At 41.3% G+C, this 17,147-nt stretch overlaps 1 protein-coding gene across 4 annotated transcripts; it reads left to right on the forward strand.

Annotated features, from left to right (window-relative positions):
- Nucleotides 1–973: 973 nt before the first annotated feature.
- Nucleotides 974–14,928, forward strand: LOC111966732 (homeodomain-interacting protein kinase 1). Of its 4 annotated transcripts, none has more exons than XM_023991622.3 (18): nt 974–1,540; nt 1,842–2,596; nt 4,236–4,427; nt 4,602–4,783; nt 6,695–6,818; nt 7,109–7,228; nt 7,710–7,796; nt 8,314–8,495; nt 8,936–9,086; nt 9,663–9,867; nt 10,159–10,277; nt 10,530–10,658; nt 11,575–11,744; nt 11,964–12,101; nt 12,313–12,480; nt 12,723–12,934; nt 13,048–13,181; nt 13,544–14,928. In XM_023991622.3, exons 2-18 carry the CDS (start codon nt 1,844–1,846, stop codon nt 13,937–13,939), a joined length of 3,462 nt encoding a protein of 1,153 aa, XP_023847390.1. In that variant the 5' UTR covers nt 974–1,540; nt 1,842–1,843; the 3' UTR covers nt 13,940–14,928. The 4 variants fall into 4 exon arrangements, with proteins under 4 accessions (XP_023847390.1, XP_070300676.1, XP_070300677.1 ...); XM_070444575.1 differs by having other exon boundaries at nt 11,578–11,744; XM_070444576.1 differs by lacking the exon at nt 10,530–10,658.
- The last annotated feature ends 2,219 nt before the right edge of the window (nt 14,929–17,147 follow it).

The following is a 17,147-nucleotide window of genomic DNA, read 5'->3' on the forward strand; positions in this document are numbered from 1 at the left end:
GTCCTCCTCTAAAAGAAATGTAACCAAATCTATTAGCCATATCTGCCTATGCTTTAAGAAAAATCTGAATCAGCTCAGTGGATAAATAGAAAGTCATACAAACAGTAGGATACTCTTAACAGTGAAGGCAAGTAGAAGTCATTAGACTGTGTTTTTAGAGGGCTAACGTATCCCTTTAAATTTGCTAGCTAACTAACTACGTCACAGATTGTGTTATGCTAACCTGGCTAGCTAGCGTGCTAATTTTATGATGGTTTCACACAACTTCTCTGAAGCAACTGAAATTAACATACTTTTACATTATTGTTGAAGTTGCTTAAACGTTGGTTGCTTAAACGTTGGTTAACGTTTCTTACCTTTGCTGTGGTGTGCTTTGTTATTTATATTATGGCTAATGCTAAATCTTCTCGACATCTCCAAAGCCACCATCTGAGCATGCGCGCGGCACAAACGAGATAAGAAAGACAGTACAGTATGAAGATATCACACTTGTAAGCGATTTCATGGCGACGTTGGCTAGCTAAACCACATATAGTGTTAGTTATAAAAAATGTTTGGCTAAACTCATTCTGGGGCGGCAGGTAGCCTAGTGGTTGGAGCGTTGGACTAGTAACCTAGTAAGCTTGCAAGATCGAAACCCTGAACAAGACAGTTCCACTGTTCCTAGGCCGTCGTTGAAAATAAGAATTTGTTCTTAACTGATTTGTCTACTAAAATAAAAATACATTCTTAGAAACGAAACACGTAATCGGATCTAACGGTCGTCTCGCGCAGAACGGCGCATGTGCAGATCGTCAAATCAAAAGCACTCCTTCAATATAAAGTTGTTTTTGACGAAAATGAAAACGTGTCAGTTTGTCATTTCCACGAGGTTGGCATTGTATTGAATCTAGGTTGTGCCTTTTAGATTTCGAGAAAATTAATAACTAAGGAAGAATTCTCTCATTGACTTCTCCAACCCCTGCCTGGTCTGTTTCGCAAGCGTTCACGAAATTCTTACGATGTGAGAAGTACCACTCTGTGGCAGTACCATGGGTTCTATTTCCTCGTTCCTCCTAGTCAAATATTTAATTTGGTCTCTTAAAAATTGTAGCTACCACAAACACCAAGCAGAGGCGGTGATGTTTCTGCTGATATTTTCAATGATTGTTTCTGTTTAGTCTAAAATGTAATCCTGAGATTATTTTTAGGAGACTACAATTTATAACGCGCTTGTTTCCAATCCTTACGGTAATGCTGAAGCGCTTCTGGTGCTTAGGTATACGGTTGATTTGTTATGGATTGATGGATGGGATGGGTCTATCCTGCTGGTTTTGCAGTCAGTTTGACATTTTCTAGGTACCTCTAAATTATGTGATGTCGTGTGATATCCTCGTGTTGTTATTATGATGTCCCGGTTGATGTTTTGAGATCTCGAGGGGAGATCTGCATGAAGTTCGCATTAGCTGGAATCTTAGCTAGTATCTGCCTGCAACTAGCTAGCTATGAGGCCTGCTGTTTTGGGAAATCGATCGGACCCGCAGGACTAAACCAAACACAGGTGACGTTTACCTATGCAATATATGTTATTTTCCAGTTGTTGACAAACAGTTTTCCATAAGCGTCCTTAGCCTAGCTAGTTGCTTTGGTACGCATAACACACAGCCTGGGCCCGTAGATAGCAGAACACTTTGATGAAACACTAACGTTAGCTAACGTTTGAGTTGTAATGCTGCTAAAATGATTTGAACTGTTTGATCTATTACAACAATGTAAGATAGCTAGTTAACACCAGCTGTCAGTTTATGATGATAGAGAGGTAGCCAGCTTCCAGTAATCTCTTTGCCTCCCATTTTGTGTAGACATGGCTTCCCAGCTCCAGGTGTTCTCCTCTCCCTCAGTCTCCTCCAGCGCATACACCCGCAACAAGAAATTGAAGGTAGAGAACAGTGTGTGGGATGTGAGCGGCCAGGTGGGAGACAACAATTACACTTACTACCAGCAGCAGGGCCCCATCCAGGGAAATGGAAACACATCCTCCCCCTCTGCATCAAGTTTCAACCCAGCATACAACTCCTCCAACTCCAACCAGGGGTATCCATCAATGGGGGGAGGCTCCCGGGAGCAGACAGTCGTACGGGCGGCAGACAGCACAGGCAGTGCCCGGGGACCCTCTTCCTCCTCCTCTACCAGTCACCATGTCAAGGATGCTGCATCCTCCTCCCAGCCAGGGGACCTATACCACAAGCAGTACAGTAACAGCCTGAAGAGGAAAAGTGAGGAGGTGGACAGCAGTGACAGTGTTCAGATCCTGGAGGAGCTCTCTGCCCCTGTGCTCTCCAACCGCCCCGCTCCTGGTGGGGGGACCACCACAGACCAGTCAATAGCACATTCCACCTCCACCACTAAGAGTAGTAACTCCCACAGTGAGGGAGACTACCAGCTAGTGCAGCATGAGATCCTGTGTTCTTTGTCTAACAGTTATGAGGTGCTGGAGTTCCTAGGGAGAGGTACATTTGGCCAGGTGGCTAAATGCTGGAAGCGTGGCACCAATGAAATCGTGGCCATCAAGATATTGAAGAATCATCCTTCATATGCCCGGCAAGGTCAAATTGAGGTTAGTGTCACTAAGCAGAAGTGACTTTCTTGTAAGCTTTAACCAGATAAATTAGTCTCTGGTCAGAGCTTCAATTGAATTTGAAAATTGTAGAGGTACCATAAATGTGTACATTTTGTAGAAGTTTGGGAAGGAGGTGATAATAAAATAGTTTAACATATCTACAGTGCCTTCAGAAAGTATCCACACCCCTTGACTTTCTCCACATTTTGTTGTTACAGCCTGAATTTAAATTTGATTTAATTTAGATGTTGTGTCACTGGCCTACACACAATACCCCATAATGTCAAAGTGGAATTATGTTTTCTGAAATGTTTACAAATTAATAAAAAATGAAAAGCTGAAATGTCTTGGGTCAATAAGTATTCAGCCCCTTTGTTATGGCAAGCCTAAATATGGTCAGGAGTAAACTTTTGCTTAACAAGTAAGTTGCATGGACTTTCTGTGTGCAATAATAGTGTTTAACATGATTTTTTTAATGACTACCTCATCTCTATACCCCACACATACAATTATCTGTAGGATCCCTTAGTCGAGCAGTGAATTTCAAACACAGATTCAACCACAAAGACCAGGGAGGATTTTCAATGCCTACCTATTGGTAGATAGCTTTTTTTTCTTGCTTTTTTTAAAACCAGACATTGAATATCCCTTAACATGGTGAAGTTTTTTATTACACTTTGGATGGTGTATCAATATACCCAGTCACTACAAACATACAGGTGTCCTTCCTAACTCAGTTGCCGGAGAGGAAGGAAACTGAGGATGGATCAACATTGTAGTTACTCCATAATCCTAACTTAAATGACATATTGAAAAGAAGGAAGCCTGTGCAGAATACAAATATTGCAAAACATGCATCCTGTTTACAATAAGGCACTAAATTAAAACTGCTAACTTTATGTCCTGAATACAAAGTGTTATGTTTGGGGCAAACACAGCACATAAATGAGTACCGCTCTTCATATTTTCAAGCATGGTGGTGGCTGCATCATGTTATGGGTATGCTTGTCATCGCATGGACTAGGGAGTTTTTTTTAGGACAAAAATAAATGGAATGGAACTAAGCAAAAACAAAGTCCAAGGGGAAAACCTGGTTCAGTATGCTTTCCAACAGACACTGGGAGACAAATTCACATTTCAGCAGGACAATAACTTAAAACACAAGGCCAAATATACACTGGAGTGTATGACATTGACAATGACATTGAATGATCCTGAGTGGCCGAGTTACAGTTTTGACTTAAATCAGCTTGAAAATCTATGGCAAGACTTGAAAATGGCTATCTAGCAATGATCAACAACCAACTTGACAGAGCTTGAAGAATGTATAAAGAATAATGTGCAAATATTGTACAATCCAGGTGTGCAAAGCTCTTAAAAACATACCCAGAAAGACTCACAGCAGTAAACGGTGACAGGGGTGTGAATACTTATGTAAATGTGATATTTCTGTATTTAATTTTCAATACATTTTCGAAAATGTGAAAAAACATGTTTGACTTTGTCATTATGGGTTGTTGTGTGTAGATGGTTGAGAGAAAAAAAAATATTTAATCTGTTTTGAATTCAGGCTGTAACACAACAAAATGTGTAATGAATACTTTATGAAGGCTCTGTATCTGCCATTGTCCTGCAGGTGAGTATCCTGGGCAGACTGAGCACAGAGAACGCAGACGAGTTCAACTTTGTGCGTTCCTACGAGTGTTTCCAACACAAGAACCACACTTGTCTCGTGTTTGAGATGTTGGAGCAGAATCTCTATGACTTTCTGAAGCACAGCAAGTTCAGCCCGCTGCTGCTCAAGTCCATCCGGCCTGTGCTGCAGCAGGTACGATACAGTACAATTAATTGTCTTGAACACTTTTTTTAGTACTGCACAATACTACTATATGCAAAATAACACAATACACTGTACATATTGCACGTTACCCATATCATACACATATTGTACAGCCACATACATATATATATATTGTTTTTACATTGCCACGTATGTCATCAGGTGGCCACGGCCCTGTTGAAGCTGAAGAGCCTGGGTCTAATCCATGCTGACCTGAAGCCTGAGAACATCATGCTGGTGGATCCTCTCAGACAACCCTACAGGGTGAAGGTCATCGACTTCGGCTCCGCCAGCCACGTTTCTAAGGCAGTGTGTTCCACCTACCTACAGTCACGCTACTACCGGTGAGTGCCAGTCAGGGTTGGGGTCAATTTCATTTAGATTCAGTAAATTCAGGAAGTAAACTGAATATTCCAATAAGTAAAATCGGCATTGGAATTTCAATTTACTTATTGAATTGACTGAATACCAATTTAATTGAGCCCAACCCTGGTGCATGCGTCATTTTGTGACACAAGAGTCTCAGTAGCCATGGATGTATTGCAGGCTCAATATTATGTACTCATGTTATCAACATGTTCAATGGTTTACAGTTGAAGTCAGAAGTTTACATACACTTTGGTTGGAGTCGTTGTTCAAACACTCCACAAATTTCTTGTTAACAAACTAGTTTTGGCAAGTCGATTAGGAAATCTACTTTGTGCATGACACAAGTAATTTTTCCAACGATTGCTTACAGACAGATTATTTCATTTATAATCCACTGTATCACAATTCCAGTGGGTCAGAAGTTTACATACACTAAGTTGACTGTGCCTTTCAACAACTTTGAAAAATCCAGAAAATTATGTCATGGCTTTAGAAGCCTGTGATAGGCTAATTGACATCATTTGAGTCCATTGGAGGTGTACCTGTGGATGTATTTCAAGGCCTACCTTCAAACTCAGTGCCTCTTTGCTTGACATCATGGGAAAATCAAAATAAATCAGCTAAGACCTCAGAAAATAAATTGTAGACCTCCACAAGTCTGCTCCATCCATGGGAGCAATTTCCAAACGCCTGAAGGTACCACGTTTATCTGTACAAACAATAGTATGCAAGTATAAACACCATGGGACCACACAGCTGTCATACCGCTCAGGAAGGAGACGCGTTCTGTCTCATAGAGATTTAACGTACTTTGGTGCGAAAAGTGCAAATCAATCCCAGAACAAAAGCAAAGGACCTTGTGAAGATGCTGGAGGAAACAGGTACAAAAGTATCTATATCCACAGTTAAATGAGTCCTTTATCGACATAACCTGAAAGGCCGCTCAGCAAGGAAGAAGCCACTGCTCCAAAACCGCCATAAAAAAGCCAGACTACGGTTTGAAACTGCACATATGGACAAAGATCATACTTTTTGGAGAAATGTTCTCTGGTCTGATGAAACAAAAATGGAACTGAAAATAGAACTGAAAACTGAAAAAATAGAACATAATGACCATCGTTATGTTTGGAGGAAAAAGGGGGAGGCTTGCAAGCCGAAGAACACCATCCCAACCGTGAAGCACGGGGGTGGCAGCATCATGTTGTGGGGGTGTTTTGCTGCAGGAGGGACTGGTGCACTTCACAAAATAGATGGCATCATGAGGAAAGGAAAATTATGTGGATATATTGAAGCAACATCTCAAGACATCAGTCAGGAAGTTAAAGTTTGGTCGCAAATGGGTCTTCCAAATGGACAATGACCCCAAGCATACTTCCAAAGTTGTGGCAAAATGGCTTAAGGACAACAAAGTCAAGGTATTGGAGTGACCATAACAAAGCCCTGACCTCAATCCTATAGAAAATTTGTGGGCAGAACTGAAAAAGCGTGTGCGAGCAAGGAGGCCTACAAACCTGACTCAGTTACACCAGCTCTGTCAGGAGGAATGGGCCAAAATTCACCCAACTTATTGTGGGAAGCTTGTGGAAGGCTACCCGAAAGGTTTGACCCAAGTTAAACAATTTAAAGGCAATGCTACCAAATACTAATTGAGTGTATGTAAACTTCTGCCCCACTGGGAATGTGAAAGAAATAAAAGCTGAAATAAATAATTCTCTCTACTATTATTCTGACATTTAACATTCTTAAAATAAAGTGGTGATCCTAACTGACCTAAGGCAGGGCATTTTTCCTAGGATTAAATGTCAGGAATTGTGAAAAACTGAGTATAAATGTATTTGGCTAAGGTGTATGTAACCTTCCGACTTCAACTATATGTGTCGTTGCAGGGCGCCAGAGATCATCCTGGGCCTTCCCTTCTGTGAAGCTATAGATATGTGGTCTCTGGGCTGCGTCATTGCTGAACTGTTCTTGGGTTGGCCTCTTTATCCTGGTGCCTCAGAGTATGATCAGGTCAGCACCACCTCTTCTACTTTTTGTGAGACACGACACTGTCATCCATCATTGACATGTATTTGTTTCCTCCATTTTGTTGAAGTATCAGTCATACATGAAGTGGCTGGTTTCCCGGACCCAGATTAAGTGTAGTCCTGGACTAAAGTGTGTTCAGTGGAGATTCCCATTTGAAGTGTTTTCTAGTCCAACACTAGGCTTAATCGGTGTCTGGGAAACTGGCCCTAAGTCTGTTTGTGACCAACCTCTGATTAACACTGTTGCTGTTGCTTTTCTCTTGGCTTCATCAGATCCGGTACATCTCCCAGACCCAGGGCCTGCCTGCTGAATACCTCCTGAGTGAAGGCACCAAATCCAGTCGCTTCTTTAACAGAGGCCCTGACTCCAGCTACCCCCTATGGAGGCTCAAGGTACAGTAGGTAACATATTAGGAATCAGAATGTTGATAATTACATGTTTATAACTATGTTTCAAGTTTTTCAAGTTTTAAGTTTTTTTAGTTGTATGTACAGGATATACATGGTATATACCTTCAAACGAAATGCTTACTTGCAGGTTCCTTCTCAACAATGCAACAACAATAAGAAATAATACAAGATAAGAATACGAACATAAAGTAAATTGCTCAGTAGAATAGAATACATTTTTTTGCATAAGTAAAATACAGGAAGGCACATTTAATGTACAATATTTACACATGTATTAGAGAAAGGGGGGATTGAAGGGCTGGTGTTTAAATTGTTCAGTATTAGCAATAGTGGATAAGAGTATGGTAGCGGCAATTGTGATGTGTGGGTGCATATTGATGAAATATCTTGTTCACTGATGTATATTGTACAGTACATTTTAATAGTATTTATAAAAAAAATTACGTTTTCTTTTTGTCTGTAGACTCCTTCAGAGCACGAGGCGGAGCTGGGGATAAAGTCAAAAGAGGCTCGGAAATACATCTTCAACTGTCTGGATGATATGATGCAGGTGAGGGTGACTAGGTCGCCATTCATTCTATAAATCCACTCTTGTCATTAATCCATTACTATTTTGTATTAGGCTTACAAATTGGTATGTTTCATATCTCCAATTTATTTGATCTCTTCAGCATAGACTTGGATGAGTAAAGATGCAATATGCAACTGTCATTCGGATTGAAAGCAAGTCTAATAAGCTGTATATCTGTTCTATGCACTATTTCTATGCTTCCCGTTCTTAAGTTTTGTTTTTTGCATCTTTTACTTTCGGCTTTGTGCACCAGCTTCAAATAGCTGAAAACAATATTTTTGGTTATGGAAAATATATTTCACAGCGTTTAAAAAAATAAATAATAATAATTAAAGACGGTACAATGATTCTCTACACTATGCTTGCTTGTTTTGTCACATAAAACTGAAATTAGGCTAATTTTAGCAACCAGGAAATGGTGGAGCGATTTCTGCATAGTGTATCTATAAATGTTTACATTTTAGTCATTTAGCAGACTTTCTGTACGTTGTGGCAGGTGAACATGACTAGTCTGGCGGGGACTGACATCCAGGCAGAGAAGGCGGACCGGAGAGAGTTTATTGACCTGCTGAAGAAGATGCTAACGCTGGACGCAGACAAACGCATCACCCCCATGAAGACCCTCAACCACACCTTTGTCACCATGACCCACCTGCTGCACTTCCCTCACAGCTCACAGTAAGTAGAGGATCGTCAGGTCTATCGTATTGTGGCATTTATGTCAATTGAAATGTAATATAATTTTTTGGACCAAAGAGCTATTACACACGATAGCCCAGGAATAAGACAGCTTGGCAAATCTCCTTGTTTTTCTCTCGAGATAAAATGTGTCATCAAATCAAATGTATTTATGAAGCCCTTTTTACATCAGCAGTTGTCACAAAGTGCTTATACAGAAACCCAGCCTAAAACCCCAAACAGCAAGCAATGCAGATGTAGAAGCACGGTGGTTAGGAAAAACTCCCCAGATAGACAGGAACCGAGGAAGAAACCTAGAGAGGAACCAGGCTCTGAGGTGTGGCCAGTCCTCTTCTGGCTGTGCCAGGTGGATATTATAAGAGTACAGAGTACCTTGCTCCTTTAGATTCACATATGCCTTGATATTTCTTATTTTTCAGTGTGAAGTCGTGCTTCCAGAACATGGACATTTGCAAGCGAAGGGTCAGCCCTTTCGAGAGTGGAAAGAATCTGTTTTCTAGCAGCAACACCTCCAGTGCAGCTACAAACCTCACTGTTACATTTAGCAGCCAGCTCAACCAGCACAACCAGGTGAGAACTGTTGTGGAAATTTTTACACAGGGACACTAAAAGTCAATCTTAAATGAATCATTATTGTCAGCGCACTGGAGGTTCCAACAAACGTAATGCTTCATAGTGAACGTCTGTCTGTCAGAAGCTCAGACATGTTATATTTGCATGATTTAGCATAACTAATTAAACATGACTGTTTTGTTTCATTCATGTGACCGACCAATACTGGGTCATGCATGTGACAGACCAATACCTCACTTCTTCTAAGCTGAGACCTTGAAACTGAGATATCTTTCGTTCTCAAAACAAGGTCTGGGTGTACTGCCAAATTGCAGCTACTGATAGTGAGGATTCGTTGTCAGTCACTTGCATGAACACAGAAATTGGTTTATAGAACAGCACATGAATAGAACACAGAAATTACTTATAAGAAAAACACATTTTCATCACAGAACTAAGGATCTTTTCCCCCTTAAGCTAAAATCTTTTATCATCAGACTTATTCAGCATGTCCTAGCATGAACATTTTACAGCATGTAAAGTGTGAAAGTAAAATGTGATGAATGGTATTTCATGTTATCCACACCATGTCAGATGGCGTCAACCGGTGGCCAGTCCCTGTCCCTGAGCAGCAACGTCCCTCTGCTGAACTACCAGTCGGGGCTGTATCAGCAGGCTACTATCAACATCCCAGGTCTCCACCAGCAAAGTGTCCCTCTGCAGACCAGACCCACCCAGCTGTGTGGCCAGGCAGAGCCTTTCCAGCAGACTCTCATAGTCTGCCCACCCACCATCCAGGGTGAGATCAGATGGGTCAGGGTTATAATGTTATAAGTATAGTTTGTTTGCCTCTCTTGCTGAACTCGAATGAAGACCAAATTCATGTCGCAGCTAAGTACATAGGTTGTAATGTGGGAGACCGCTTTCAGTGATACATGTTGTGTAGCCTTATGTGATGTAATAACACAAGAGGATCTGAACTTCATAATGTTGTCCAATTGTCCCTAGTTAGATGTAATGTCTGCAGTTTGCATCTGTAGAGCTGTATGCATGACATCGTAACTAATCTACCGCTTTCCTTTCTTCTTAGGCCTCCAGTCATCCGGTAAACACTCTGGGTTCCCAGTGAGGATGGATAACTCTGTTCCCATGGTGCCCCAGAACCAGTCCACTCAGCCTCTGCATCTCCAGCCTGGAATGCTCACACAGGTACAGCAAGACTGAGTGCTGCATGACTACCCACCACAGCTTGACTCCATGTGTGTCCATTGAAATCCTATGAATAACCAGAGTAGTATTGACAGGATTCATCACACCAAGGTGTTTAGACTCCTTAACATCCTGTCCTTTCTTTGGGAATCAGTCTCAGACTGATTGGTGAAGGGATGTGGAGATCGGATTGACCTTCCCCGTCTAGTTATCTAACCCCTACATCCCTCCCTCAAACCTCCTCCCCACCAGCAATCCTGCAATCCATTGATGGTAGCCACCCTGCACGCCCCTGTGGCAGGAATGGCCCCTCTGTATTCACTGCCCCTGGGCTGTGGGGCTGGAAGGCCTGGCCTACTGGAACAGAGCCCCACCATGCTGGTAAAGCACCATCACTGCTACCCCGTTGCCCCTTTCTCCTCCGACACATGTCAGGGGTGGGCAGAGCATGGGACGCATGTACTGCTGCTAACTCTGGTCTGTGCTTATGCTTGTAGCATCTCATCTTTCCTTTTCTTTTCCCCTTCCAAAAAGAGAGCTTTTGCATTATGATACAGAGACAGCTGAAGTTTCTGGAAGTCTTGCTGAAATGTAAATAGATTCAACCAAATGTAAATTTGCACTTCAACCTTTGGAATCCCTGGATTCAAAATATCAATGTCGTTTCTTTGGTCCTGGAATCGTGCAGCAGACATTAGAAATACCATCTTAGAATGCTGCCCCTTGATTGTCTGTCATGCTTCTCTTAACAGATTACTCTGAGTTTCAGGTTTTAAACCACCTTCTCAGTTCCACAGAACTCTGTCTTCCAGGGCATGTCTGCTTGGCTTGAGAGAATGAACAGTTTTTTATTCCGCCAGTTGGAGTGCCGGTTTAATGGTGTTTTAATTTCAAACATATTTCCCTCAGCAGTAATTATTGAGGTTTTCTCTATTCGGGTCATGCTTTGGAAGTCCGGGGAACAGAGAACAATCATAGGATGTTTTTCTTTCCCCTCTGAATTTGAGCTTGACTCAGTGGGGGCATGCTGGTTGCCTATAGCTTTCCATGTATGACAGGAGCAGACACTGAATCATGTCCGTCTGCAAACTGCATGTGCTTGTCATGCCTCTTCCCAGTGGTTCTTGTAGAATCCACACCCAACCTGTAATGGTCTGACTCATACTCACATGTAGCACAGCATTTTTCTATTTCCCTTAAAACAGACTGTTCAACTTGCTTTCATTGATCTCAGTATTAGTTGTTTGCAAACCTAGAATAAATCACTTTGTTTGTTTTTGTCTGTGTGTGTGTACAGCAGGGCTGGCCATCAGGTACCCAGCAGATCCTCATCCCCTCCACGTGGCAGCAGATGCCAGGTATGTCCCTCCAAAACCCCAGCCAAACCCAGACTCTGGTCCCTGACTCCCCCATGGGAGCCCCCCTCTCTGGGGGAGACAGCTCAGGACAACAGGCCTCACACTGGAGGTGAGTACTGCAGTGCTGTCCCTCTGGGCACTAAGGCCATATCATTGTCCAAAGAGCAGAATGTTAGAGGAATCACAGAGGAAGCCCTAATTTGATATTTTCGGACATTATTTTGTATCTAGGTTACAGTATGTGGAGACGTTAGATGGTTCAGATAATATTGTGTTGGACTGATTCAAATATGCTAGGGAAGCTAACTACAAGTTGTTGTCATGCCAGGGGTCGTCATGGCAGTCATTACCATGGCATCAAACAGCAGGACCATACACTGGGGCGTCATGCACCTGCGGCCCAGTTCCAAGCAAGATCTCAGCAGGGGAAGAGGTCTAAGGCTCGACATGCCGACAGTAGGGCCAGGTAATTTTCAACCCAATGGCCAGGTCCCAAAATACACACTTTATTCATACTCTTGTATACTGTATGGTTCTCTTCCTCATCAGGTATGTGATTTCTATGAATCAGTGAGAGCTTTATGATTGATGACTTTCAGATCAAAGCAAACTTTTTTAAAGCACATTGAAACATCTCAATATACTTTCCTGTTAAAATGCCATTTGTCCCTTTGCAGGCCTGTGTCGTCGCTGCAGACAGCCGCCCCTATGGTCCACAACACACCACTGCCTGCCTTGAGTGGTGATCCAATTGTCATCTCTGATACTCCCAGCCCTGCTGTCAGCATTATCACTATCCATAGTGACACAGAGGACGAGGATGACGGGAAGTTCCCTGCTGCCAGGTAAGGTCCCATCCTGTGTATTCTCATGTATCCACCTAATGTGTGAATGAATGAGAGACAATGGAGATACGCTGCTGTTTTGTTAAGTAGCTGAAACCAGCACCGTGGATGACCCTGGCTTTAGTCTCAATCCCTCGGGTGCGTGTGTCTGTGTGTCTCAAGGGGTTGGGTTGAAAGCAAAAGAGGAATTTTTGTGTTCTGAAAAGAAAACGATAAAGTTTTCTTCCTCTTTTCTGTCACAGCTCTGGTGCTAACCAGCGGGCCAACGTGATTAGCTGTGTGACAGTCCACGACTCGCATGACTCTGACTCGTCCACCAGCAGTCCCCTGAGCCCCAAGGGCCTGGCCAACAACTCCTCCTCGTCCCAGACCTCCCACTCCTTCTCCAAGTCTCTAGCCATCATCCTGCCCTTAGTGAAGACCCAGTCTGGGGAGAGCAGAGTACAAAAAACAGGTTGGCATGGTAACACACCTCCATTCTAGTGTTCCCCCTATTGTATAGGTGGGGCTGCACACCTTAGTTTTGTTGCCTTTCACCTTAAATAATTTGGTTTTATTGATTTTCAGATCAACCTGCTAATGTCTCTGGTAAATCCAAGAAGGGGACAGCTCAGCAGTCCAGCAGGGCAGGAAGGACCTCCATTTCTGATCGCAACCAGAGTGCCACAACTAGCAGATCCCAACCACTCAACCTGAGTCAGGTAAGGGTATATGGTTGATCTCAATGGTCATGTCTTAGGGTTTTTATTTAAAATGTAGTTATCTAGAATGTGAATGAAGGTATGTAAGGTATGTATGAGGTGGCAGGTAGCCTAGTGGTTAGAGCGTTGGGACAGTAACCAAAAGGTTGCTAAATCGAATCCCCGAGCTGACAAGGTAAAAATCTGTCGTTCTGCCCCTGAACAAGGCAGTTAACCCACTGTTCCTAGGCCGTCATTGAAAATAAGAATTTGTTCTTAACTGACTTGCCTAGTTAAATAAAGATTAAATGGAAAAAATAAAATAAAAAAATGGAAAATGTGAATGAAGTGATATAAATTGTAGCCAATGTTTTCCTCTCCAGGTACAGCAGTCTGTGATGTCATCGTCACAAGACAGAACAGGAGGCAACAACAGCTCCTTGCCCCGTCAGACCACTTACCCTCCTCCCATCTCCTCCAACTCCTCTTACCGCCTGCACGAGGCTGCCTCCATCTTCATCTCTACCCCAAACCTGTACGCCTACCCTGCCTCTGCTGCCCTGGCCTCTGTCTCCCAGGCCGTGGACCAGCTCCATGCCGGCGGCTCTTCTCGACATGCCCGGCCCAATGGGCCCTACTCCTCCCTGGGGCTCCTACATTCCCAGGGACAGTACCACCACCAGCAGCAGCTGGCGGCCCAGCCTTACCCCGTTCCCCGATCCAGCGCGGCAGCCTACCAGCTCAGCCAAAGAAAGCTCAGTCAGTACCCCTACCTGTGAAGAATAGAAGCTGTCTGAGACAGAACCATAGAAATATAATCTGTGGACAGATCAGCTCTCTAGCCCAGCGGAAGACCAAATGGAGACCAAGATTAGTATAGCACTGGGACAATGATATGTCATGTTTTTTTAAATGTGCAATTTATTAAGACCTTGTTTAAAATTTTAATAGCTTTGTTGGCAATTTCCTGATTTCAGAGACTGTTTTAACGTGGTAAATATTAGTTTTTTCCCTTTCCCCTTTTTTCCCGTTACTTAAATTAGGCACACTTATGTTAACAAAAAGTATTTAGACATTTCTTCTATGTAAAGCCAGTATTACGTTTTTGAATATCTTTTTTTTAGAATAATAAGCTTATAATAGCCTACCTGTCAAAAGCACTAACCATTTGTGTCCTTCATGTCATTATGACAATTTATTTCCATTGTTATTTTCATCATGTACTTCTGCTAATCAAATTGTATAATATAATGTACCTTTTATTAATTTGCTTTTATCATATTTTTGTGTGTCTATACATTGCAAATTACCCTGAACAGAGTTTGTCTTTGTTATAAATGTTTTGTGTTTATGTTTGTTAAAAAATACAGATGAAATTTATTGACAAAATGTCACCTTATCTGAAACTTCTGACATTGCGGTTTGCCAACATGAATCTTTTGTGTTTTTCTCCAGCCTGTCACCGAGGCGCTTGTCAAAGGCCCTTGACCTCGAAAGTGCTGCTCACATATTCCACATATCACATCAATAATCTCATCACCACTTTAAGCCTATTGATAGGCTCCTGTCAACCTTGAATTAATTTGGTGAATTGTGTTGAATCTGATGGTGATTCATGAGTATATAAATAGATGTTGGATATAGAGTTGATGGTTTTGGTGACATGATGGTCGTTCATACAATCATACTATTATAATGTGAAGTGCTACATAGAACAGACAATACACCTTAATCATCATATAGGCAATAAAATGGTTTTTAAGATGTATATTGTGGTACTGTATTTTTACAAAAGATCAATAATGCTTTTTGTTAATAAGCTAAATATAACAGAATATATACTTTCATACAAAACAGATATATAGAATGAAGTGGATACTTCTATTTGTGTTTGGTTGGCCCTGGCTGATCCGGCTTGCTCACCTCCTCCCAAATGGCGATCAGATCGGCTAGGAATGTCTGGATCTGTCAAACAAGAACTGTTCCAGACACATTAGTTATCATTTGTTGTCCTAGTCTAGTTGAAATGCCCTCTGGCTACCAGACATGTCTAATTACAGAGTTGATGAGTGAACAATATAGAGCAGGTATTGCCAACGGGTACGCTGAATAAAAATGTGATTCACATTTTTTTATTTAAAAAAACCCCAATATATATATTTATATATATATTTTTTTTTTCTTAAAAAAATATACATTTCTTCACATTTTCAAACAGTCCATTTATATTTTCCAATGGGGCTATACTAGTCCTAGTCTAGTTGAAATGCCCTCTGGCTACCAGACATGTCTAATTACAGAGTTGATGAGTGAACAATATAGAGCAGGTATTGCCAACGGGTACGCTGAATAAAAATGTGATTCACATTTTTTTATTTAAAAAAAACCCAATATATATATTTATATATATTATTTTTTTTTCTTAAAGAAATATAAATTTCTTCACATTTTCAAACAGTCCATTTATATTTTCCAATGGGGCTATACATTTGGGTGAGGTTTTTTTCTCGCCTGAGTAGCCTCGTTTCACTGCCAAAAATCAAATTTAACCATCTAATGTTCAGCGAAATAACAACACAATGTTAAATACAGGTAAACACAATGTCAAATACAGGTAGCCGGGGGGCTCAAGATGGCGGCATGACAGGGTGTAACATTTCTAGCTGAGGAACAATTTTAGGGTTTTCTCAGTTTATAATTTTAGGTTGCTTTTGCAATTTTTTTCTCACAAATAAATATGTCTAGCCATACAATGTAGCTATTTTTAATAATTTTGTAATTAATCAAACCATTGAAATATATTTTTGACGATTTCCAACGAACAAGCGACCGTTAGTGTCTTGTTTTGCACGCTTTGTACAAAATAATAAAATGCAGTACTACAGGATATTTCTTAACGTAGCTCTTTATTAGATAGCTATAACTGGCATGTTAACGTATCGCCAACCAGGATCAAACTGACCATCACCTAACCATTTGGGTGGTCTTAACCAATCATAGCACAGTATGATATGGCGGTAAAATGCATCCAATTACAATTCAGTATGTTTACACATATGAATATTACAGTTAGCTATCGAAAAGTTTCAGCCTGTTTAGTTAAATTAGTTGGCTAACGTCTTCATAGCTAGTAGCATTGAGTCAGGACATGACCAAACTGTTGCTGGGATAATGGATGTTGAAACTTCCAAGGAGAAAAGAGGCATTGCTGAAACTCATATGCTTGCAGTGTAAAAAAGAGGGGTGAATGTGAGTCATACCCGAATACCCCAACCAAGGAGCAACTTCCAAAGAAGCTGAGAAGTGAACAATCACTGAGCCAGCTACAGGACAACATCTTCCCGCCTCCTCACGGCTAAAATCAAAGAGAGCGCAGATGACATGGATTTGGTGAGAAAGAACACTATCAGCATCGTTAATCTGAAGAAAGCGATTGATTTCAATGCTGAGGAAGTAAGAACTCTAAATCAGCAGAACGAATGAAAATCCAAAAGAAATCTCTCATCATGTTGCCCAGTTTTATCAGAATCGGTATACATCAACCCAGTCAAATTCCAATATGGATCTTTTCTTAGACAATGTAGCAAACATTGCTAAGAAGATAGATAATGATTTCAGGGATTTTTGTGATGATGAGTTATCTGAAATTGAGATAAAAAACGGTATTAAAAGCCTTAAGGACAATAGGTCCCCTGGAAATGATGGTTTAATAAGCGAGTTTTATAAAGCATTCAATGATAAATAGATTCCTTTCATTCTTGCTATGTTCGAAGAAACAAAAGAAAAAGGGGAGTTACCGGTTTCCTTAAAGCAAGGTGTAATTACTTTGATTCCCAAACCTAATAAGGATAGTTTTTATATAGACAACTGGAGACCCGTTGAATAATGTTGAATAATAGCCTGTTAAATAATGATGGGAAATTATTTGCCCTTGTATTTGCTAAGAGGTTGAAACAAGGCTTGCATCATATAATTGATGAAGAAAGA

Source organism: Salvelinus sp. IW2-2015, linkage group LG7, assembly GCF_002910315.2.
Source record: "Salvelinus sp. IW2-2015 linkage group LG7, ASM291031v2, whole genome shotgun sequence".
NCBI lineage: Eukaryota > Metazoa > Chordata > Actinopteri > Salmoniformes > Salmonidae > Salvelinus > Salvelinus sp. IW2-2015.

Coding starts and splice junctions, on each gene's coding strand:
- LOC111966732 (XM_023991622.3), top strand. CDS start 1,844: ATGGCTTCCCAGCTCCAGGTGTTCTCCTCTCCCTCAGTCTCCTCCAGC. Junction 4,784..6,694: donor CTACAGTCACGCTACTACCG/GTGAGTGCCAGT, acceptor GTGTCGTTGCAG/GGCGCCAGAGATCATCCTGG. Junction 8,496..8,935: donor CACTTCCCTCACAGCTCACA/GTAAGTAGAGGA, acceptor CTTATTTTTCAG/TGTGAAGTCGTGCTTCCAGA.